We start from the raw sequence: 24,393 nt of genomic DNA, 5'->3' as shown, positions 1-24,393 counted from the left end.
TGCCATGCAAATAAGAATTGCACCTGGTGTGGATGTCCCTGAGGATGAGGCTTTTAATGAGAAAGATCAAAGTCCCCATCTTCACGGTTGTTTAAGCACTTAATTCTGAGTAAAATTAAAGACTTCAGGATCTCTATCCTGCTTGGGAGATATATGTATATATCCCTACTTTCGTATTCTGTAATCTCGTGAACAGACACCAACCCTGGTAAGGCCACCACCTGCGACAGGAGTGCAGCGACTGGCAGCTCAGTGGGCAGTGCTCAAACACTCGAGATGAAGAAGGTCTAGGGAAAGCTGCGTGCTCACAAGTCTGATGTCTGGCCATAATTAAACTGTCAGACCATAACATTGCTTTAATCCCTTCCAGTTTAAGTTTTCTACCTGCTAATTCCCTGTGTAACTCTTTCCCCTCCTCCGTTTCCCCTCCCTCAGTCTTTCTACCAAGTCTTTCTTGCTGAGAGGGCACTGCGTGAGGTTCTTATGCAGTCCTGCTATGAGGTCCCTACCAGGCCGGTAGCTCCTTTGCATGAGGCCAAAAGACCCATCAGTTATGGGCTAGGCTTTCCTCGGCACGCGTCCCTGCCGAGGGAGCAGGGAACAGCAGAGGGGAGGTAGTAGGCAGTTTCACGGCCTTTGGTGGACAATCTCGGGAGCCCCCTGTGACAGAGCTCCTTGGGTGTCTCCACAAGAAGAAAAGCTTCTGCTCCTGGTGGGAAGAGCAGAGCCAGAGTCATCCTGCGATGCGGATGGCAGCTGTGGAGGATGTGGACTGCACGTCCTTATTGCACCCTGGGAGAGCCGGCTCCAGGGATTGCCCCCAAATGGCTGAATACAGAGGTGGGAAGAGCACTGCCCGCACACAGGATAAACCCCCCCAGCCTTTTCTTCCTGGTGGCCCCACCACCCTCTCCCTCCCCATGTCATAGCTCAGATGAGTTGATTGCCAAAGCAACCATTTGAGGTGATGGCTGAGCCTGGTCAATGACAGTAAGTGCCTCTAAGTAAATTATGCACCTGCTTCATAGAAAGATTGAACATACAGGAAGATATGGCTAAGGTTAATGGACTAATCACTTGTCTCTCACCCCTGGGGTCTTTGTGCTAATCCAGATGAGATTTGAAGGCTGAAAAATTGCAGGGACATATATAACTTGAAGGCGTAATTGAATTGAGTTGTGTGGCAATCTCACCCAGGTTCTCACACCTACAGCATATTTTACAAGGAAACCAATGATAAGTAGAGCCCATGGGTGCGGGGTGTTCAACAAAGGGTGACAGGGACAGTCTTTAGTGGCAATTTAGCTTGGTCTCTTTGGTCACAGAGCAGCTGTAGTATCGTGGCATGCTCCGGCTGGCCCACAGCTGCCTGGAGCATGTCACTGCCCTGTTGCTAGAGAAAAGCACGCTGTGCCATCCTTTGCTCCAACTGGAAACTAGACTAAACCAGTGCTTTTACACTGTCCGTATTTACAAGATGAACTTTAAATGTTTCTCTCCTTTGGGATGTAGCTGTATGCCTCAGACCATGGCAATTCTCTCTCCCTTGCATGAAGAGTTTTCTCTTGATGCACAGCCCCTTCTGATAGTCTCAAAAACTCATGCTGAAAGCAAATTCTTTTAAATCTAAAGGTGGCTTGTTTATCTGCCTGGTTACCCACTGGGCCAACGTAGCCCATGTTTTCATTATCAGCGTATAAGGCAGATCTGACTTCTCTGCAGAAGGCAAGGAAAGTAGGCTGGCACCTGGCCCGAAACTGCAGATTTGGTCCCAGCACCGCTGTGCCTGCTCTGTTGTTCTCATCCCACCAGCCTGTCTGCAGAATGGCAGAGGGCCTCAGTACCTGCCTAGGGTGAGCAGACATCGACGCCTGTGTTCACCTTCATTTTCGTCTGCTCCTTAGCCACCTCCTCTCCTCAGTATCTGGAAACCCTACATCCAGGGTGTAGTTGGACGTCCATCAGTTGTCTCCCTCAGCTGTTGTCTGCAGCCCCACGCTCCCACCTGTCCCTACTGTCCCACAGGAAAGGAGCGGGACATGGTGATCAAGCCCTCTCTCTTGCTTTGCAACCTGATGGGCTGATCAGGAGTCAGGGCTGGGAAGCTCTTCTCAGGTAGTTAGGTCCAGGCACTAACATCCTAAGCTGTGACCTCCAGTTGAACGCAAGTAACTTTCAGGGTAAAATCCATTTTCATAGCCAGACTGAACTGATCAAGGAAGGATGGAGAAGGAGAAGGGGGCTGAAGATGCTACTACATGCATTGGTGTCAACTCCATATCCAGAGCAGAACAAGAAACTCAAGATCAGATGTGTGTTTATAGTCTTCCCCTTTACTAATTAAGGATAATATAATTTCCACAATTGGAGATTGCCTAGCAAAAGCAACTATCATATTCTCCAGTGAGTCAGCAGGTCTGTTAAATTTGGTTATGTAGTTACATAATACCAAGGGGAAAAAGATTAAAAGCTTGGCTGTTTTGGGTTTCTCCTGCTAAGTACCTAGAGACGCATAAAAAATGCTTTTCAGAGAAGAATCATAGGTATCCTGGGGAAAAATCGTCATTGAGATGAGGCTTTTTTGTGACAATATGACAATGAAAAATGAACACCAGATCTTCTGTGCTTTCTGTTAGGCTTGGCATAGAAATAATTTACACTGACGTAGTTGGGAACAAATAATGAGCATTTTCTCAAGAAATTGCTAAGACCTCCCCATTGAAGGATAAATAGAATAGAATAGAATAGAATAGAATAGAATAGAATAGAATAGAATAGAATAGAACAGAACAGAACAGAACAGAACAGAAAGAACAGAATAGACCAGAATACAATAGTTGAGTTGGAATGGCCCTACAACAATCACGTAGGCCAACTGCCTGACCAATTCAGGGCTGACCAAAAGTTAAAGCATGTTATTAAGGGCATTGCCCAAACACCTCTTCAGCACTGACAGGCTTGGGGCATCAACCACCTCTCAAGGAAGCCTGTTCCACTGTTTGACCACTCACTCTCTCGGATGATAAGTGAACTTTTCTTCAGCCCAACCCCTCCAGTGGTGCTGAACACCTTGCGGGGTCCTGGATTCAATCTAGCTGAGCACAAACACTACCTATAGAAGCCAAAGGCAACTGAGGGGGCGTGTGCGTGTGTGATGTGTACTGGCTGTCTCTTGGGACTGCCCATGCACTTAGCTTAAATTACCCAGAATTGGTAAGGGCAGCCTTCTACATACGTGTTTTCTGAAGAGCTCCACGTGGGGACCTAAAGCGTGAGGGTCTGCATCCTTCACAAACCAAACCACGTCATCCACCGTCCAGGTCAAAGGATTCTTGCTTGATGGCCGAGCCGTGTCTTGTTGTTCTGGTGAAGGACTTGAGGCTATTGGTACAAAAAAGCCCACAACAGCGCATTACAACGGCATGCAGCAGTTTCCTCGGTTTGTGAGTGTGCAGTGGTACGGCAGCCTCACTGCAGTGTTGGACGTCGGGTCTGTGTGTGCAAGTATCAGCCTGAGATGGTGGGGTGGGGAGAGAAGGGGACTTGGAGCAGTTTCCAATCTGACTGCTTATTGGGAGACACGATCCCAGCTGGTGAATTGCGTTAAAAACCATGAAACCCCCAGGTTCCTGCTGGGGAAGGAAAAATGTGCCAGCTGCCAGGCTCTTAAACCGAGCTGCCCCTGCTGTCTGATCTGCAAGCAGCGGGGATCTTGGCTGAAGAAGACACCACCCTCCCACCTGGAGAGAAAGCATTTCAGCACCAAACAAAGGAGATTGCCATTGAATGCGAAGCTAGAGGATAAAATCAGGATTTAGCAAATAGTTGTTTTTTTTCTTCACATTCAGACATTCAGACTTATCTTAGAGCTTAAAGGAAGGTTTCTAGTCAATACCCTCCTAATCTTAGGCTCTCACAAAGATGATGGTCCCCAATGAATGCCTATTTGGAAAGCTACTAAAACATGTGAAGATGAACATTGCACATGTGACTTTTTAATGGTATAAGCCCTGGATGATTTAAGGTCACTTCGGCTTGCTGGAGCTTTAAATCAAGCGAATAAAGGCACATTGGAATGAAAGTGCATTTATGTTTTTATTCTTAGTCTCTGCAGAATTATAAATCTCAGCCTCCACATGAATATAATTTGCACCTCCACTTACGCTGCTTCACTGTTACAATAACTATATTATGCTAGGTTACAGGAAAGCTGTTTAAATTTGCTATAGCCACACCAAGCAAACTTTGCATTAGCAGGCGGCAGCACACAGATGTATAAAATGTTATTTGCCCAGACCTGCTCATCTCTTTCCGTTAAGGCCCGGTTTTTAATGCGAGAAGTGCAAATGGTAAGCAAGCAGGCACTACAGAAGACAGAAAAGGAAACAGAAGAGTGCAAGTAGAGGGAGACCACAGATACCTAAACTTGAGCCTGGAGAAGCCCCAAGAGGGCAATCGGAGCTGCTGAGGAGAGAAGGGCTGAGCTCTCCGTAGAAATACTGAGCTTATAGAGACAGATGAAATGTATGAAAATCCCCATGCGTGACTCAGAACGTGATCCTAATGCATGTGAACAAATGTAGTGGGCCGGGTTTGTGGCTTATGTAGATTGTCATTCTATTGAATTCAATAGAGCCATGCTGATTTATATTAGCCGAGGATCTGCCCATATATGCCCAATAATGGCTTTATGTGCATATTGGTCCTATTTTTCTTGCCACCATGCTCATCCTGCAGTATAATGTAATGAGGTATATTTTGCAGTTACGAAGGATCAACTCCGGAAAGCAGCGGTGCTATGAATGTGCAAATCTGGTCGATGGGCTTCATAATGGGATGTGATGTAAATATCATGATAATTACGCTCTCATTTGCTAAGTCACTGTTCTGGATATAAAGGACAAGGAATAGCCGCAGGTCCTCTTAATTAGACAGCGAGGATTGGTGTTCGTATGGACTTAGGCAACCCTGGGCTCCGCTCACAGAATAAATGCAATACACAATGGTACAGACACCATCTGGAGCCTTTGGCATGAAATGATGAAGACAAAGAGTGCAAAACGAGCAGGGTAATCTTGGCCAGCCCCTGGATCATCTGTAACATCGAGTAACTTTGTCAGGGGCAAGTGGAAGAACTAAGACTTGTCTTGAAGGCAGAGGGGAGAGTATTTCTCCCCTGCCTGATCTGCCCATGGACAGAGTGCCGGCTGATGTGTGGAGATGCTGTGCACCTCAGGACCTCAAACCAAAGGCAGGGAGAAAACCAGGCTTTCACAAACCAGCTGGAAAATAGAGGGCAGGGAGAGAAAGGTTTTGCCGTGCCCAAAGGATTGCAGAAGTTTCTATGCTACTGCCATAATGCGGTTGGGGGAGACGTGCCACTACTGAGGATCACATTTTTTCCCTTCAATTTGTATGAATGTAAGGACAGCCCAGGGAGCTTAGCCTGGGATTCACATCAGGCGCAGAGAGAGCAGCCCCCGGCCCAGTGACTCCTGCCCGCAACCTGCTGCTTCCAGAAATGCCAGGAAAGGGCAAAGGGGAATAGAGAACCCCAGAGAGGTCAGGAGCCTTCAGAGGTATTGGAAATATCTGTAATGAAAGGAAGGGGGATGAGAAGAAAAGGTTAAAATACAGGGGAATTCTATTCACTTCTTTGCAATCTAGCAATCAATAGCATAAATCTGATTTTTTAAAGACAAATATATAAATGACCTTTCTAAAGAGACTGCATGGCTAGAACTGTTCCAGGCACCAGCAGGTGAAGATAACCCTTTCAAATCCCTACCCGAGGTACAATATAATAACATAAACCCAAGAATTATGTGTAGATACTAACTCTTCAAAGGTTGTTTTGTCTTTATTTTTCTACCTAGAGTCAAGTCTTGGACTCTCTGCTGCTTTTTCATGAATTAGGATGTGTTATTTCACTTGTGTGTAAGGGGCTACCTTTTAATGTCGTTAGTAAAACTGGGATACCACCAGGTGCAGACAAATATCTTGAGCACAATTTGTAGCTGGTGAGACTGGCAACAATCTGTTTTTCCATATCTTTTAAAGTGTATTTTCTTGTTTAATTTACTCTGACTTTTTAACATTGTAGTTTACACATTTAAGTGTAATCTCTCTATTTACAAAAGAAAATAAATCATTTCATGTCCACACAAAGGCATGGGGTTTCTTTCAATAGCCTCACTTTACTGAGAGATTATATTAAGCACAAAAGTGTTTGATGGCAGCAGGGCAAGTACTATACATTTTTTCTTATCTGAAGGTATTCACACTTAACCTAAGAACTAGATAAATGAGGAAGTCTCATGTCTCCCGGGTATCCTATGCCATCCTGTCATCAGAATTAATCAAGATGATAATGAATACTCAGATTACAAAGAGATGGGAGTGCTCACGACCAATAATTATTTTTAGAGATCGTAATCTAGGTCAAATCCAATTTCCTGTTTTTGACAGGTGGCAAAAATTTGTCAAATTAATGGAATGGGATATGGAAATTTGGGTAATCAGAGGGAAGCACTTCCCCCTCCTGCCTGAAGCGGTGTCGGGGAAGAAGAGTGAAGAGGTTCCTCTACAGGGGAAGGTCTCGGGGCATCCCACTCGAGACCACTGCCTGAGCATAAATGGCTGGAGATACCGGGTCAGTGGCCAAAGCCCGGAGAAGCCAATGGAAATAGGCGGCCTGGCTTGGTCTGAGCTCTCAGACCACACATGCTTTTCTCTGCCCAGCACTCTGGCCTCAGGACCTTCCTGAGAAGGAGGATGGAGAGAGAGAAAGTCAACAGCCAAGAAGCTGCAGTGGCATGACAAGGAAACCCAGTGCTAAAATGGAGTTAAACCTGCGAAAGAAGGAAAGATAAATAACAGACTCCCTAAATATGTTCTTGGCAAACAAACAGCCCAGAGGGGGTACGGTCATTGATAGATAAGAGTGGAAAGGGAGTGACAGATGAACTTTAATATTGCTGCAGGCCTAAATGATTTCTTTGCCTCAGGGGAAGGGGGTGGGAATGAAATTTTAAAAGGTTCTCTCTGATTGCACTGGAGCAGATAATAAGGAGCAGCAGATCTACTGAAACTAAGCAGAAGTAGCAGGCCGTCAAAGGCGCAGAGAAACGGGAAACATTTTAAAAAACAACAAACCTCCCACTATAAACAAGGACTGGAGGAAGGCTTTGTAGAAGACACTTTTCTAAAAGTCTAGGGCACACCAAGCAGGAGAAGAGCAGAAGCATCAGAAAAGCAGGCATTGTGTGGGAGAACACAATTACAGGATATTTATGGGTGCAGGGGGATTTGACGAGCCACAATCAGCAGAGAGCTCTGGAAAGAAGATTGGGCTTAGCATGTCGACTTGCCCTGGCAGGCACTTGCAGGAGATGCCGTGCACCACTTGGCTGGTGGCCTTGGCCCCACGGCATGGCAGGGCAGAGTCCTCCTCACCCCATGAGCACAACTGTTACTCCTGCTCCCGGCACGACACGTGCCACATGGGGATGCAACATCGTGGTTGCTCTTCCACCTGCTGCAAGAACCCCCCAGCATCTGTTTGCATGAGATGCAGCCATGGGCTGGCATTAAAGATTTATTTGGGCTTTTCTTGATTTGCCGCTCTCTTGCAGGAACAGGGAGGCGGGGGAGAAAATAGGCAGCTCACTGAAAGCATGGAACCTTTCAGGCTGTAAATATCCTCAAAAACTAACAGGCAGGCTGCGTTTGCCAAAGAATCGGTACCCAGCTCTGAGTCCCACAATGCCATCAGCAGCTCCTTGGCCACTGCCTTGGGGAAGTGCTGGATCTGGCCCCCCCAGGGTGCTTGCAGCACTATTCTGGAAAAAGAGAAACTTCAAACCCTGCGCCCCCAGATGTTTTCAGGAAATAAATGTATTAGCAAGCAGGATTGCCTCTTTAACAAAGGCCCTCAGGTGATAATAATTAACTGCTAATATTGGATAATAAAATCTACATAAAAATAACAAGCTACAGGGCAAGGTTAAGGTTATTATGTTGTGGTTGAACACGCAATTCTTCATACGTAGAATAAAGGCTTTGTTTGTTATGTAAGCAGGCTTGGAAAGGTTTATGATGTCCTTGACTATTCCTTCCCTGATTTAAGAGCTTCAATTTGGCAAATGATGACAGGAAAGTGCATGTTTATCTGTTAGCAGCCCCAACTGGCTTTCTGAAATGAGATTTTTATTTTTTTTTTTGGTTTGGAATTTTTTAGCATAATCATGGAGAATTAGACACTGAGCTTCTGATCACATTAATGAGAGCTTTGAGGTTTAATCTCATCCATTCCGCTTGAAAGACATGTTCTGCTATGCACTGAGATATGTTTTATGGTTATGGTTTTTTCCATGATATTTGCCCACCATGATAAATAAGGCAAGCTATTTTTCAAAAATATCCATAAATGAAGAGGATTGGTTTGAGGTTTCAGAGAGAAATTCTTCCTCCTTTTAATGAGTCCTGCCCATCTCTGCCTTGTAAGTATGCAAACTGAGGAGGATAAGAACAGAGGCTGGTATGCATCACTTACTCATCTTTGCTCACTTATGATTCAGCAGCATATAAATTATCCCTAGAAAGAGGAGAAACACATGCAGAAGCATCATAGTGAGAGATTCCAAAGAGAAGAGATTTTGCAAAGACAGTAATCAAACTCTAGTGTGGCTGCACTAAGGCAATTGCAGAAAGATGTGTATTTTAAAAGTCTGCGATTTCCAGCAAAAGTGGAAGCAGCATGGTGGGTGAAAGTTTGATAGCTGTGAAGAAATACAGTCTGTAATTTTAAGGAGGAGCAGGCAATGCTTTGTAGAACTCTGCAGTGGGAATTCCAGCATTACAGGGCTGAAGCTATCGCAAATGGAGTAGGAGATGAAACCAGGCTGTGACTAGAAACAGCAGTTTCTTTAATGCTAGAAGTGGTGTCATAATGAATCTGTGGGCACCTTGACTTCGTGGATGTCACTGTGTTCCCCATCACAGCCACTGAAAACTGCCTGGCCATGTCCAAGAGCAAAAGGTTTTCCTCTGCCTCAGAGGACCCAGGTCCTGCCATGGGCTGCTGGAGTCTCCAGAAGGCAGCTGAGTGAATCAGAGTAAATATGATGGATGGTGGTGGTACAAACATGCACTAGCCATTTGTGCTGCCGTACATGGTGGAGCATAGGGGTTTGCTATTCCTCCTGTTGGAAGGAGCTTGACAGCAAATCTGTCTCCATATGGGTTTGCATGTACCTTTATGGTAGACCCTAACCTACAATGGATGATACCAGGAGTAATAAATTGTTAATAATTGTAAATAAGCAATATCAACAAACCAATAACCATTTTCGTGATGATCGCTGTGTAACTACCAGTTTCAGGAAGCCTTTACTGTTGAGCTCTCCTAATGACCCAGAGGTCCCAGAGGAGCTAGTCTTCACAAATGTCAAATGCTTGTCATGTCAAAAATACTAAGCAGTTTGGGGATGAGTCCTGCTACCCTCAAGTATCATATGTAGCAGCTCAAAGTCACTTGTAACTGCTTCAAAGACACCCAAACGTCATGGGTGCCTAGTAGAAAAGCAAACTCTTCTTCTTTGTTCCTCAAAGTGCCTTAATATGTTTCAAGCTAGAGAGATATAGGAACCTGCAAAGCCTACTGCATGGCCATTCTATGACAATTCTGTTGGTTCAGCTCTGAAAAAAAAGACGCATCATCTTTTAGGCTTTCATTTTGTCAAGACTGCAAATTTTGTGGGAAGTCATGAGAGGTGGAGCTGTCTCCTGAAGCTTAGCTTCCTGCCTAAGGACCATGCTGAGTTTTCACAGGACATTGGCTGAGGCTGGGAAACAGTGATATTCACAGTCAGAAACATGAAGGGAAAGTAATGCAGTTGAACAAGCATAAAGAGCTCTGATTTTAAGCTTCAGTCCCTTGAACGTAGATTCAAACCCCTGATACCACGGCTTTTTATCCACACAACACGTTTTTAAGCACGGTAACTCTACCACAGTATTTTGTGGATGCTGAAAATGCACAAAGTATTCAATAAGCCACTGGGTGATTCAGGAAAGAAAAATCTATGAAGGGTTACTAAATATGAATCCACTACTTCTGGTTCAGGAAGCCCTTGAGCCAAAAAATTTCCGAAGGAGGAAAGGGTAGTGGGGAAGCATCACCATCTCTGCACTTATCTCTTTCCTGGGGGCGTGCTGCTGTCTCCTGCTGGAGACAGGATGCACAGCTAGACAGACCTTTGCTCTGAACTGCCCTGACCCTTCCTATGTACTACAAAGAGATAATGACTGATCTCAAGCAGAATGATAAAGATTTTCAAAGCAAGCAAGTAACAACACCGATAAATCTTGGCTCCTCGCCATTGACAACTAAAAAGCTTGACGAAAGGGTCCCAGTTCTGCTGGGAGGCTCTAGGGAAGCAGTGGGAGAGGGGAAAATGAATCCTGTACACAGTAAACCTCTTGTCCTCCCAGCACCTGATTGTGCTGGCCTGAGAGGCACAGAACAAGATCTGAAAGAAAGGGCTTTTCATGTCCTTTTCTTTGTAACTGAGGCCCCTAGTTCTTAGTGACAACCTTTTACAAGTTGTTTGCAGTAGTGCATTTCTATACTATCCACTTTGCTTTGAGTAAAGTTGACTCTGTAAGTAAAGAAAAAATAATGATGAGAATCGAATGCTTATCTGTGCTCTGTGTAATAGAGTAACACAGGGATAAACCAGGGAAACAGATGTGCCAAAATAATGGCAAAGCGAGTGATGGTTTTGAGTAGGTATTGAACATTTAGGAAGGCAAAATTAGATAAACAAAGAAATGCAAGGATAAATACTAGTAATACGTATTTTGCAAGAATAATGTTTAAAATATTAAATCGTGAAGGTTCAGAAACAAGAAATAATACAGACGTTGGGGAGGTGACGGATGTGAAGGAATTTTGCAAAGATCTGCAGCTACTGGAAAGAGGCTCTGGGGTGGCTACCAAGCAAGAATATGCAGAATCACTTGCAGTTTCCAGGGAAATCCAAGGGCAGAAAGAGAGTGTAATGAGCTAAGGGTAGACAAAGGGACTAGGGGAACCAGCAAGGCTTCTGCAAATATATCAAGATTTTTAAAAAAATAATATTAGAGTGACAGTAGATTCCATTAATAAATGAGTAAGGGAAAGAAATTAATGACTTAAAAATGGCTGAGACACTCAACTCCTTTGTTAGATCTATCTTCAAGATGAAAAATGCATAAATGAAGTTTGAATAATTAGTAAGGGGTGAAGACACTGTTCGAATCACGACTGATAAAGACCTCTTAATGGAGAACTTGGAAAACGCAAACAAAGACAAAGTTAACGGAAGTTCAGGGAATTAGCTAACCCATTTGATGAAGCCAGGTCATATCTAGAGAAAAAAAATCATGGCTAATAGGGAACACAGGTAATAGGCAGGGCGACCGACCCAGCAAACCTAAATCCTAGCAGGGTAACTGCACAAAAATACAAAAAAAGGGGAGAAGAAGGGTTGTTGAATGCAGTGGTTCCCATGGCATCTCTTGAATTTGGAGACAAATTCTGTGTGATTTTGCTCCCTGAAGGATAAAAGAGCCTTGAGCAGTGAGCTGGGTGATTTCTAAAAATATACGTTTTGCTGGGCAGTCTTTTTCAAGCAAAATCTGGCTTGGTTCATGATTAAAGGGGCAGGAAGGGCCACACAGCTCGGAAGCAAAACCTTTTGCTAAAATGCTTTGAGGCAGGCACTAATATTTGGTTTTGCTCTGCCTTGTATCTTGTACACAGCCGGTGTCACACAAATAACAGGTACCTGCCTGCAGGCAGTATCAATCTTTGGGAGGAATGCCTTATATATTAATATTTATATCTGTAAGTCAATAATAACAGTTGTGATTGCCACACGATTATACATAATACATATGCTTACATAATTAATAACAGCATTAGAAAACATTCACCTTTTTACTTAATGATCAACAGATTGATTTTGTGTTTACATAGGTTTTTATTCCTCTTTCTAAATGGAAGCGTGAGTGGTCTGGATGGATGTCAACCCAGACCCACCTCACTAATTTTCCTGGGAATTTGGGAGTGAGCGAAGACGCCAGCATGGCACCAGCATAGCAACACACATTGCTAAATGGAAGATGTTATATTACCACTTCTGTTTCCTTCAAGATAGGTCCCATTCCTCGTTGGGCTGGAGGTCTGATGCCGCAGGCCAGTAGATGAGGAACCCCCTGAAGATATCTGGGCAGGACGATGGCTACAGGAGGAAGAGGAGCCTCCAGCAGGACGTCCATCTGCAGGACTCTGCCGCACAGCGTACACGGAGCCCATGCAACTGAAGGCAGAATCAGCAGGATCCACGCTGTACCGCTTCATGTTCGCAGGATCAACCAGGTAGTCCTCAGGTATGACCGTTTCTGCTCAGGAAGCCAAGACACAAAAGAAACATCAGAACGAATTTTTAATTCAGCCCCTGAAAAAATATTTTGGCCAAAATTCCCTTTTTTTGGCAAAAAGTTTAACTCCATTTCCAACTTTCTGTACAGACAGCTGGCTGCAAGAGGGATCCTTGCTGAGAATTAATAAATAATGAAGGGAAGCACAATCACCCAGAAGTCAGTAGAATCGCAACAGGGAAACTGTGGCTTGATGTGACTCATCCATGTCAGCCTACGGCAATATTCTCTGTAAAGTCCTGGGCCACTGACTGGTGGGTCCCATTTGCTTCGTGGTGTTCCCTGAATACCATGGAGAGCGAGGGATTGTGCAGCTACTGTCTGCTCTGTCTTTAAAAAACATGAAATTTGAAAGGAAGAAGGCAGAGAAGGACAACAGGACAAGCAGTTTGTTGGGTTTGTAATGCTTGCCAGCCAGTAGGAGGGAGCAAAGGTAATAAACCAAAGCATTCTGGCTGTAATTAATCAGAAAATATCCTCAGCTGCAGACATCCATCAGGCCTGGTATCCAGCAAGGAGAAGAGGCTTGATGGCTGATAAGCACGCCCAAGGTTTATCCCAGGAAGAGATGTGTGAATGAGTCACCCAGACCTGGCTCGGGTTCAGACATGTGTGCCGGCGTCACGGACGACTGCAAATCATTGCTGTGGTTCCTCTCCTCTGTGTTGCATTTTGCACACCGTGTAGGAGCTAATTTCAGACTCCTCCCAATAAACCAAATTTTGCACTTACAGACCTAATTTAGGGAATTGTATTCCCCTTTGCTTGGAGGTCTAACGCACGAGGCAGGTCTAGCCCCAGGTTTCACAGTACACAGACTTTTTGCCAGTTCCCCTCAGACATAGGTCCAGGTCCATCTTGCTTTGCTGTCTGGACTGAGACCTCCATGTCTGTGTCATTGTCCTCCTCTGGCTAGCTCCAGTCTCCTCCCAACAGGCCTCAAGGTTGAGCCTGTGTATACTAGTGTTTTCCTTTTAATTTTAATTTTTACTCTTTTCCTTTGAAAAAAAAAATACGAAAAACCAAAAATCCTTGGCAGCCGCGTACAGTAGTTGATGTTAAACAAACATGTTTTAGTTTGACAACTCAAATACTCAAGAGTTGTGCCATGCCAGCATCCTGGCTCATGTGTCAAGCCACAGCACAGATTTTTGTTACATGAGAGCCTGATTTTTCATTTTCTTGTTGCTGTCTTTTAAGACTTTGTCCCATTCTGGGCCAAGGCTGGACTCACCATAAGGCAAACATCAAATCTGAAGAACAGCTGTAAATTTGAAGTTTCCTCACTTTTGGGCACTTGCCTTTGCAACTGCAAGTAACTGTCTTTTAGCAAGGCTTTTTTCCCTTAGATAATTTGGATCCTTACTGCATGCATTCAGGTATCCTGCTGCTTTCTGCCAGGGATTTCTGAGCTTGATTCTCACACAAATACAGATAGGGTGTAATTCAATTGAATTCAACGGAGTTCAACTAATGTAACACTAGCATAAGAGACATGGGAATCAGACACTCTGAACCTTTCTCCCTAACCTCCAACAGATGCCAAAATTGTATAGCAATTGAGCTAAATACCTTGCTTTTCAGACTCCTCCCAATAAACCAATGAAAATCCAATCAAGCCTCCTCATTCAAAGGAATTTAATTACTGTGTAGAACACTTGCAATAAAAGCCTCTTACGCATAAAGAAGACAGCTCTTTCTGCAGCATCCTGCCTGCACTGCATGGAATAATTATGCCTCTTGTGAATCATTACCTCTTTATTCCAGGAAAAGAATGTTCTTTTAATATGATTACAATATGAAGAAGACACACACTATCAAAACAACAAACAGCACATTAAAAGAGCCCTGCTAAATAAATGATATACAGCTTTTATTACTATGGATATAAATGACTCCAAAATTTGTCAGCAGACACCAGGGATTTTTTGACTGATGTCAGATTCTTTCAGTAATCTGTGTGAAATAAGACATGTGGGGGTGAAATCTCCCCATGGAAGACACGCATGAGTTGTGTACGAGACTGTGATGAGAAGCCAGACATCATCAGTTCCGTTCTTGACCCTGCATAAGACTCTTTTCTTGATCTACATCAAGTTATTCCACAGGGCTCTGCTTTGGGCTCCAAAATGGGTGTAGTGATGCCTACTGCCACGGACCAAGCAGGAGCCTCCATTCATTACTGTTTGGAACATGCCCCAGTGGAAGGTGCTCTGGGATTGTGAACAGTCATATCCATGTCTTCATTGGACAGGGGGGAGCAGGGATCTTCTCAAGCAGCCAAGTTTCTAAGCAAGCCTTTTCGGAGCTCCTGATCCTCAAGTTCATATAAGCAGTCAGCATATTACAAGAGCAACTCATCAGAGTCACCTCCTCCTAACCAAAAGAAGCTCATGATGACATGTAGGTCACAGTTAGATTAAGAAAAAGGAGACTATGCATTCAAGTATGTGTGGTTACAGGTTTTAAATCACAGAGTTTTAAAAGGTGCTGGTCAACTTCTGTGCTCCCTACTGAGTGCAGGCTGCTGTGTAAAACTGCACTGGCTGATGCACCTTGAGCAACCATGTCTTCATGAGCCCATGCCCTGCAACAGTCTGGCCACCTTCAGGAGAGACCCGGATGTGGGAGGGAAGAGGCAGGCAGTCAGGCCTGGGGGGCTTTCAGGGCACAGAGAGACATTAGTCTCTTGAGGGGGGGACAGAGTCCCCATGGCCACCTCAGAGCAGGAGAAGACATTTTTATTTCCCTCCCAGGAGCTGAAGATGACTGGTGACAGTCCCTATGGGTTCACCAAGGGTCAGTCACACATGACCAACCTGATTGCCTTTTATCGTAAAGCAACTGGATTTGTGGGCAAAGGGAGAGCAGTGGATTCCATTTACCTTGACTTTAGCAAGGCTTTCAACACCGCCTCTTGCGTCCAAGTTAGAACATTACAGTTGGGTTCAGTGAGCAACTGGTTGGGTCATCCAGCTTAGTGCATGATGGTTAATGGGTTGTCTGGAGGCCAGTAAAAAGTGGGGTACTGCAGTCGTCTATCCTGGCATCCAGGTTTGGTCTCTGTGATACCAGACAGACATGGACAAATGGGTGATTTCAGTGGAGGGCCATCAAGATGCCCAGGGCTTGGAGTGCTTGCCCTGCAAGGAGAGGCTGGGGGAATGGGGCTTGTTCAGCCTGGGGGAGAGGCAGCTTGAGGGTAGGAACCTAACAGCAGGAACCTAATCCACAGGACCCATGTGGAAGTCACCAAGAAGATGGAACCAGGCTATTCACAGTGATGCGTAGCAGGACAACAAGAGACAACAGGCAAAAATTGAAATGAAACTTCAGACTGGATGTAAGGAGAAACCTTTTCGCCACGAGGACAGTGGGGCAGTGGCAGAGGCTGCTCAGAGAGACTGTGCAGGCTCTGGAACTAGAGGTTTTCCAGACTCAATAGGACAAAGCCCTGAACAACCTGGTCTGATCAAGTAGCTCAGTCTGCTGTGGGCAAGAGATTGGATCAGAAACCTCCTGGGCTCCCTTCCTACCTGAATTGTCCTCTGATCCTATGACTGATGTCGTCTCCATTCCAAGAAGCAGCTGCGGGTGTGTGTGGGGGGGGAACCAGGCAAGGACTCAGGTGAAGGGTCTATGGCCCCTTACAGTGGCACAGGAGGCAGCAGAAGGGACAGGCTCCACTGTCCAAAAACTACAAAAGACTGTGGAAGCTCTTTGTGTTCATATTTCTCCAGACCCTTGTTAGCTTGTACCACAGAGAAACCGCATGAGCTGGGGCTCCACCGATGATGTATATGAAAATATTTGCATTTTGTAATCTCCCATAAGGCCTTGTAAAGTGTACGGCTTTCACAGCTACTAATCCCACTTTGGCCAATTAGGGAAAAACATGTTTTCTAAGACAATAGAATAAAGCATAACTCTCTATTGAGGTTTAAAATGCAACAGTTTCATACATCTGTAGCTTAGCCCTTCTGTATTCTGTCGCACTTCTGTATTTTATTTTCTAGGTAGTCAGCAGAAGGGCACACACTAGTGAGAAATTAGTACACAATGTTTTAAGGCAGGATTTATGAGAAAGCTGCCTTAAGCACAGTAGTCTTTGTTACAACTATTCACCACCCTGAGATGCTCAAGCCATTTTGGCATAGTTTTCCTTTCCATGAATGGTTCACAGGCAAATGTATTGAAAAGACTAAGGCTGTTACATCCAGCACACCTTAAAATGCAGCAAATGAGAAGAGAAAAAAACCCAACCAACTGCTTTTTGAATTTAAAAATGCACATTTCTTTAGCTGAGTATCTTTAAAGTAGCAGCTTGTATGGTTCCTCGCCAAATTCCTGAAGATGGGTCAGCTGTGAGTTAAAACAGCACAAGAACCTGCAGCTCACATGCCAGCTCTCTGGAGTGACCTTGGTCAGGTTATCCATCATCTCTGGAATGCAGTTCTCCATTATGATGAAGAAAAATACTTGTTTTTTCTCTCATCTCTGTAACATGTCAAGTCCTTTGCCTCAGCAATATCTGTATGCCACTATAGCGTGCCACATGGATTTATACTGCATGTGTGAATGCAGAACACATTCAGTGGACCTTTGGTAGCATCTGGGAATAGAGACACTCCAGAAAGACAAAAAAAATTATGCCTCCCATTGTTCATTAGGAAAGCAAATGAAAATCAATTTCAAGCCGGAAATGAAGAGTGTATACCCAGGGAAGATGATCTTTAGCTGATGTTTTCCTGAGCAGATCTAATCTCTCACTACTTCTTCTTGATCATTAAAAAACCCAAACAAACTTATTCTGCTAAAATCTCTCCTACAGGTAAAAGCTCTTTCTGCACTCCAGAGACATGCTCTAGTCTGCCTTCTCTGCTCTCCTCCCAGGCCAAACGCACTTTGTGCCTCTTTCCTCATCTGCTGCTGCTCCCACATCACTTGTCGTGTTACATCCCTCTCTCCCTTTACCTGTCTCAGGCTCCCTTCCCTTACACCCCTCACCTGCTCCTCCCTCCGTTCTTCCCCAGCCTCTCTTCCTACTGCTACTTCCATCGTATTTCCACCATCTCAACCTTGCTCTAACGCTGCTTTCCCACACCAGCAGCATCACCTTTTTCCCATTTTGCCAGCTATTTTCCTGTCTCCCTTTTCTATTTTTCCTCCTCCTGCTCTTCTGACCTGCGTAGCCATTTCTTCCCCAGGCTGTTCCCCTTCCATCCGTCTCACACTTTCATTCCTCCAACTTTCCCTTTCCTGACACCCCCATTCCTTTCTCTGGGTTCATCCCCAGATTGACACTTGGACAGCAGAGCCTGAGGTCAGGGCAGTGAACTGGAACCAGGGTCCCCATTCCCAGTTAACAGGCCATGTCCTGCACAGCCGTGGAGCAGCTGCATTCAGGTGAAGGTTGCATGGTGCACCAATGGAAACCTGCACCCCAGCCTCTGAGCACGCTGGACACTGATCCCCAAACCAGGGAGGTCCTCTTTTACACACCAGTAGCTTCCTAGGACAACTGCCCTTCCTCCTAGGCCAATACTTTTGTGTTATTTCATAACCTTTCACTCCACCATCTGCAATGTCAATCATATGTATTTGCTCTAATTAAATTCCCCATTAACTTATTTTCCTCACGGTCAATATAGATTTCTTTCTTTCTTTTCTCTGCCCCCACTCTTCCTTTTTTCTGTTGTCTCCTATTCCTCATATCGTTTAGTGATGGGCTTTGCCCTCTGACCCTTCCCTGTACCTTTTTAAGTGCTACCATATATTTTCTATAATGGGTTGACCAGATGTGAACTCCATATTTTAAGCAGCATGATATCATAGCTTCCTCAGACCTCTCCTCTCCCCCAGCCAGGGCCAACCTTTTCTCATCTCCCAGTCATTTTGGAAGGAGCCAGCCACAGTGTCAAAGTCCTATCAAGAGACTCCTTGTACGGTTTTATCTTCGCCTGTAGTTTATAGTTCCTCAGCTTGGCTCCAGCTCCCCACACAAGGATGGCATTTGCCCTATCTGGGAGCCAGTGCAGGGAGCAGAAGGGGACAGTTTTAAGCAGCTGTGGAAGTTAGAAACCCTGCATCTCAGCCTTCATGGAAGGAAAAATAGAAGTGGGGAAACACAAAAAGCAAATACAGAAATGCACAAGGAAATACTTAGGGGAGTTTAACCATCAGTTTGATCTAGTGCAAGCCAGAGAGGGAGAGAGCAGAGAGATCTAAACAGTATTTAAGAGTGTAAAAGATATGCCTTTGTTCTGAACTGCTATCTTCTGTTTTAACATCAGCTCTTAAAAGATTAAAAAATAACGTTTTTCTGTGTCTGCCAAACAGCCTCATACATTTCTGTCCAGTCAGAAACAGACCACGGACCTTATCTTCCTTGTGGCTTGAGCCTGCATGCGTATATCTAAAGATAAGAGCTTCCTATGATGGATTAAGACTTTCCAGCTCTGCCTACTGTGATTTACTCTGGGATTACAGCACCAGCCCATTCCTTTTAGCTCCATTGCCCGTCCAGACATGCTGCACAATGAAAATATGATGTCACCCCTTAGCAGGCGTTTCTAGACTGTGTCAACACCACTCTCTTGTGCATGCATCCACATCCAGCATGGCTGGGCAAGGACCAGACCTTTTCCACAGCAGCCTGTGGCGGCCATGGTTTGACTGGACAAGGAGCGCGTTACAGGGAGCGACATCTGGTTCGTGGCAGAGGAGACGAGCTGCTCGCTGCTCACCAAGGCAGAGTGGCATGGAGACGTGTCCCCGAGGAGCCACAGCATCTCTGAGGCTGCTGCAGAGAGGCAACGAGCGAGCAGGCAGCCCAGGGCATCCGCCGACAGCGGTTCAGGGCTGTCATGCCTGCATTTTTCTGTCTCCGGGTAAACTTTTGCATGGGTTATAGGAACACACAATTGCATCCACGGGGGAGAAAAAGCGGGGGGGTACTAGTCAGTCAGAACAAGAAAATGTAAATAAGCCTCATACACTTGTGAATGTAGATATTATGAACACTGAAAGCATGGTCACACTGTGGAGATAAAACCTGCAGTGAATTCTCCAGGGCTTAGTCTGAGGTTTTACTGCACCATGTATCATTTCGCTGTGTCCTAGCTGTTAAAAAATATTTTGTGGTAACTGAAATACCAAATCCCCCAAGGAGAAGCTGCCAGTCAGTTAACATCAAGAATCTAAGTTTTTTAGAGAATTTTCCAAAACCCAATGTTGTCCTGATTGCAAGGACTTCGGCATAGGCAATTTTTTTTTCATTATTTAAACGACTTCCCTTGAGTGTTTGCAGCCCAGACAACAGCCACATTGTGTTTAATGCAGTAGAACCAGGGAATGAAACCGGCTGGGAACAGATCAACACGGTTTTATTGTCCAAACTGAGTAAAAAGGTAGAGTAAATTCACAAGCTAGCTGCTGACAAATTTATTAGATTTAATAATAAAAGGTGCTCATGTGTATAAATAACCCATTGAGGATTTTTTTTTAAGCACTTGGGGATGATTGAGTAAATATCTTGTGTTGCGATGGAGAGGTTTTAGTCCTATCTTACAGCACAGACAAATTGCTTAGGCACTGCATACCCATGAGTGAAAGCAAAGGGATTTCAATGATATAAGCATCCGACCTTTAGAAAAAGTCTTCCTTTGGTCTCTTCCTCCTGATTTCAGACCTGATCCTCCATTCTCTTCCCTTCTCCTTTACCTTTCAGTTGCACCAAAATGTACATCATGAAAAGATTTATCAGGGTTGTATAGTTTTGTGTCTTAGCACAGCAATAGCTCCACACTGGCAGAGGGGGATGGGAGAGGCTGCGATCGATCTTTTCTGTCTCCAGCTTCTAGCAGTACCTAGAGGGGCTTTTCTACCCAGGTAGTTCATAACGTACTCTGTATGCTTATAAATCAGCATTGATAAAAGTCACAAAAAGCTGTATATAGAATAGACTAGGTGAAAATGACTGTGTTATCTGAAAATTTCAAGGTGTTATATATTGGGGATTCTCTGCAGCTGAAGTACTTAGTGCATTTCGGTTCTGCTACCACCACGATGAATCTCCCTGAATTATATTGGTTAGTACTGGCTTAAAATATTTAACAGCAACTTTTTGTGTGAAAAACAAATAATCTGTGACACAAGAAGTGAGATGTCTAGAGCAAAGTACAGTAACTGCAAAATAAGCTGCGTTGGCCCATTAATAACTCATAATCTCCTCCAGAAATTAGGTAGAGCACATATAAATCACGAGCCTGTGCATGTGTTTGTACGTGGGTATAAAACTTTTTATAAAATCCTTGCTTCATTTCTCCCTGTCCAGTGCTGCAGCTCAGCTGGACTTTCTGATATTTCTTCTGTAGATTCTTCTGCCATATAAATACAAGATAGCTGGGCCCCAGAGCCTTAGTTCACTTTAACAAATCCTTTCTTTTCCTGCCTTCTCTGCTGCTGCTTTTGATGTCCCTGGCCGATCTCAGTCCCAGCAGCAAGGAACTCACAAATTCCCCTCTCTTGGGTCTTTTTATCCTCTCCTCTCCCCATAATCCCACAAAACCAGTTTCCCTTCACACCGGCGTCCTGCACCGTGTCATGCCACTGGGAAGCTGGGACCCCATCCCAGGACTCACCCCCAGCATTACTACATTTTCCTTAACTTTGGTTTCTCTGCAAGCCACTGCTGCCTTTTTCTTTAAATCACTTCTGTGACCTTACTTCTTCCATGAAGAAACCCACCATAAAGTGCCTGATTCCCCAAATCTCCATTTGCAGCTTATTTTCATCAAGAGGTGGGGATGTATTTCTCTTGCCCAGCTGCTGGTGGTGCAAGTCCTGGCCTTGCACCCCTACCTTTCTCATTGCTGCCTGCGGCCAGCACCATCCCAGCACAAACACCAAACTGCACATCACCACCAACAGTTTGCTTCCGTTACTCTCTTAATTGCTTTAATCTCCTGCTCTGCACTCATTTTGCCAACAGATGAATGTTCTTCAGGCAGATGCTGTGTGTTACTACTTTCTGAAAGGCACTTTGATGTACTCTCTATAATTACCACAAACAAATAAACCCTAAGGAGCTGGGGAACACTATTTATTGAACAGGGGCCAAGAGTTTTCCAGAAAAAATGGATGTTTCATTTCCATGGAACTGGAATTGCCATTGTGCGTGGGTTTTCACTTATTTTGCAGTGAACTGGAAAAGGACAGGGAGAAACAGAAGATAAAGACAGATAAAGGAGGAAGAGCCTTTTAATCTTTCAATTGAAAAGGCTAAAAAAGAGAGCAACATGGGAGAGGAGAAAAACGGAGCTGAAAAACTGAAGAACATCTAAGCAAAAAATCAGTAACGTCCCCTGAAAAAAAATCTGAATCTGCTTTGAAACCTGTCAAATGGAAATAGCTTAAAGACAAGACTCCCCTACCCCCCTTTCAGCTGGCTCTGCGTCCTCCCATGGAGGTGCAAGCCCAGGCCCTGCCGTAGGCACCACATGGGTACCAGGCAGTCCCAGAAGCAAGGGCGCTTGCATCCGGATTCACAAAGCACGAGCAAATGTTCATCTATCTTCCAAAACATTTCTCGTTGCGTCTTTTACTTAGTAAGTGCTGGCTTTGCTAGCTCTCATAGCCCCCTCCACTGCCATAGCCAGCCTTTCTACTACCCTGACTGCAACAGCAGCCCAGCAGCAAGGAGCTACACATCTAATTGCCCATGGCTTTCATGGGCTATCAGAACCTACACCAACACGTCACATGTGGCTCCAAAGTGATGTTATCTAATGTGGCTTGAACTGGCACAAGGTAAGGATCCTGAGGATCATCTTTCTCCCCCTCACATCTATGAAAATTCTGGTGGGTCATGTTGGCTTGTACACTTGGCACTTGGATGGGGGGGAGGTTTTTCATCATTGGTTCTGGCCTGTGGCCTGCTGATCTGACTACTTGAAATATGGGTATGTTGGATCACAGGCATTTGTATCAATATTTTAAAAGTTTAGGAATGGAAATTCCTGATTCAACTTTAATTTATGCTATTTAAAATCAAAGCCCAGACTCCTAACTTCAGACGTCTCCTAAAGGAATCATATAGCTCTATGGAAAAGTCTTAATCAGCTAAAACAAAGTTAAAGCTAAAACTGAAGCTAAAAGAGAGTTACAATCACAGGATTTACCTGACCGGGGCTCTAAAAGAGTGTCCATGCTTCCTCCACATCACTGTGCATGTAGAGCTCGAATTAAATGCTTATTCCCAGGGGTATTTTTTTCTGTAGTGGATGTGATCTCATCCATCATGCTTCATGCATTTATGCCCATCATTTCATCCACTTCCCTTATGTATACCGTTTGATACAGAAAAATAAAGCATCTTTTTTCCCTTCTTTAAACTCAATTTCATAGCTCAGCTGTCTCCTCTAGCCCCCATGGCTGCAGCCCAGGCAATCTCCAGCATTGCCAGCGCCTGTGCCATGGCCCTTAGCACGTCTTTGGCTGAAGGACAGAAGGGCCTTTGGGCTACTCCTCATCCACCGCTGGGAGCAGAGTGCCTGCCCTCCCAGGGGTAGATTTCAAAAGGGATGAATTTTCTTGCACCCTCTCAAGACCGTGGAGGCCTGGCAGAAGGTGGGAAGGAGAATTTCCCTTGGGCTGACTGCTGGAGGGGTGTCTGCTTATAGCTTCATTGCTTAGCATCCACAAGGAGATACAATTTCATAAACTTAAAGGAGCAGAAAGAGACTCTTAGTTCATTTGAGGGTTAGCAAACAGTACTCACACAGCATAAAGGTCATAAGACTCAATTTATCCAATTCTGCCAATTCTATAGAGTGCAGGCAAATTATATCACAGGTGAATTTCGTCTCTCCCATGCATCTCTTATTTTTCTTCCTGCCAGGATTTGCCCAGCAGTGTACATTTCATTAGTTTCTTCTGGTCTAAGTTTAAAGGGCCTGAATACTCTCATGAAACGCCTCCACAAGAGCATTGCCTGACTGTCTCTTTTCTTTCACCCTCCTGCTTTCACTTCCTACCTCTTCTACCATCCTAAACTGTTCCTGTCCTTCCCCAGGTTTCTGAATTACAAGTTTCTGAATGACAGTTGCCTCTCTTTCTGCTCTGCCACAGAGTTACCACCCTAGACACCTCGTTTCAGGAAGCCAGTCCTGGGGATGGTGCTCCAGCTGCAGGTTGGACCTCAGTGGGGGCTTCCTTGTTGGGATAACCTTCCCTGGGGCTGGCTGGGTCAGGTCTGGAGAAGGAGGAGGCACTGAGCCTGATGATGGATGCACAGACTCAGGGAGGAAGGAAGGGAGAAAGGGAGGGAGGGAGGGAGGGAGGGAGAGAGGAATAGAGGAAGGAAGGGAGGAATGCCTGCAGCCATCCCACCCTTTCTCTGCTTTACTGCGGGCTTTGCCGTCAATTCAAATGCCCCAAAGACCAGACAAACTTTTTATAGTACTCTTTCCTGTGGCTGGATGGCTTGTGCAGTTCCTCTGCTCCCACTTTAAGAGTGACCTTAATATTTTATTTATTGTTTAAAGGATAATGTTCATGGTAGAGGAATATATGAGGCAATAAATGGCCTTTGCAGGTAATTAAATGCTGAAGAGCGCCAAAGCTATTGATAGCCATAAAAGCCATTTATTCTGAGCGTGCTGAGAAGTCAGGAGCACAGCTCCTCATAGCAGGCAACAAGACAAGATTAAACAAGCCACGGTACTAGGAAGGGGAAAGACAACATTTTTCTTGCCCTCTCAGGGCTTGAAATTTCTGAGCTGTTGTTTATTTGGTGCTTGGAACAGAAAATATTGATTGTAATAATATGTGGTTTTCTATCGTGTTATTCTTTTTTTCCTAGCTGTTTTAGAAGGGCTTTGCGCATGGTGGCAAGAATTATTGCCC

The 24,393-nt window shown here is 44.8% G+C and overlaps 1 protein-coding gene across 1 annotated transcript in view; it reads right to left on the bottom strand.

Moving 5' to 3' along the window:
• SCML4 (Scm polycomb group protein like 4) overlaps positions 1 to 24,393 on the bottom strand; it is a 43,280-nt gene that overhangs the window by 1,968 nt on the left and 16,919 nt on the right. Inside the window, exons 5-6 of the mRNA XM_054196454.1 lie at positions 12,181 to 12,450; positions 3,236 to 3,381 (exon numbers count right to left, since the gene is read on the bottom strand). Coding sequence (XP_054052429.1) covers positions 3,236 to 3,381; positions 12,181 to 12,450 — 416 coding nt within the window. The remainder of the gene's footprint in view (positions 1 to 3,235; positions 3,382 to 12,180; positions 12,451 to 24,393) is intronic.

Source organism: Rissa tridactyla, chromosome 3, assembly GCF_028500815.1.
Source record: "Rissa tridactyla isolate bRisTri1 chromosome 3, bRisTri1.patW.cur.20221130, whole genome shotgun sequence".
Lineage (NCBI taxonomy): Eukaryota > Metazoa > Chordata > Aves > Charadriiformes > Laridae > Rissa > Rissa tridactyla.
Note: the sequence above shows the minus strand (reverse complement) of the source record. Positions and strands in the feature narration are given on the sequence as shown.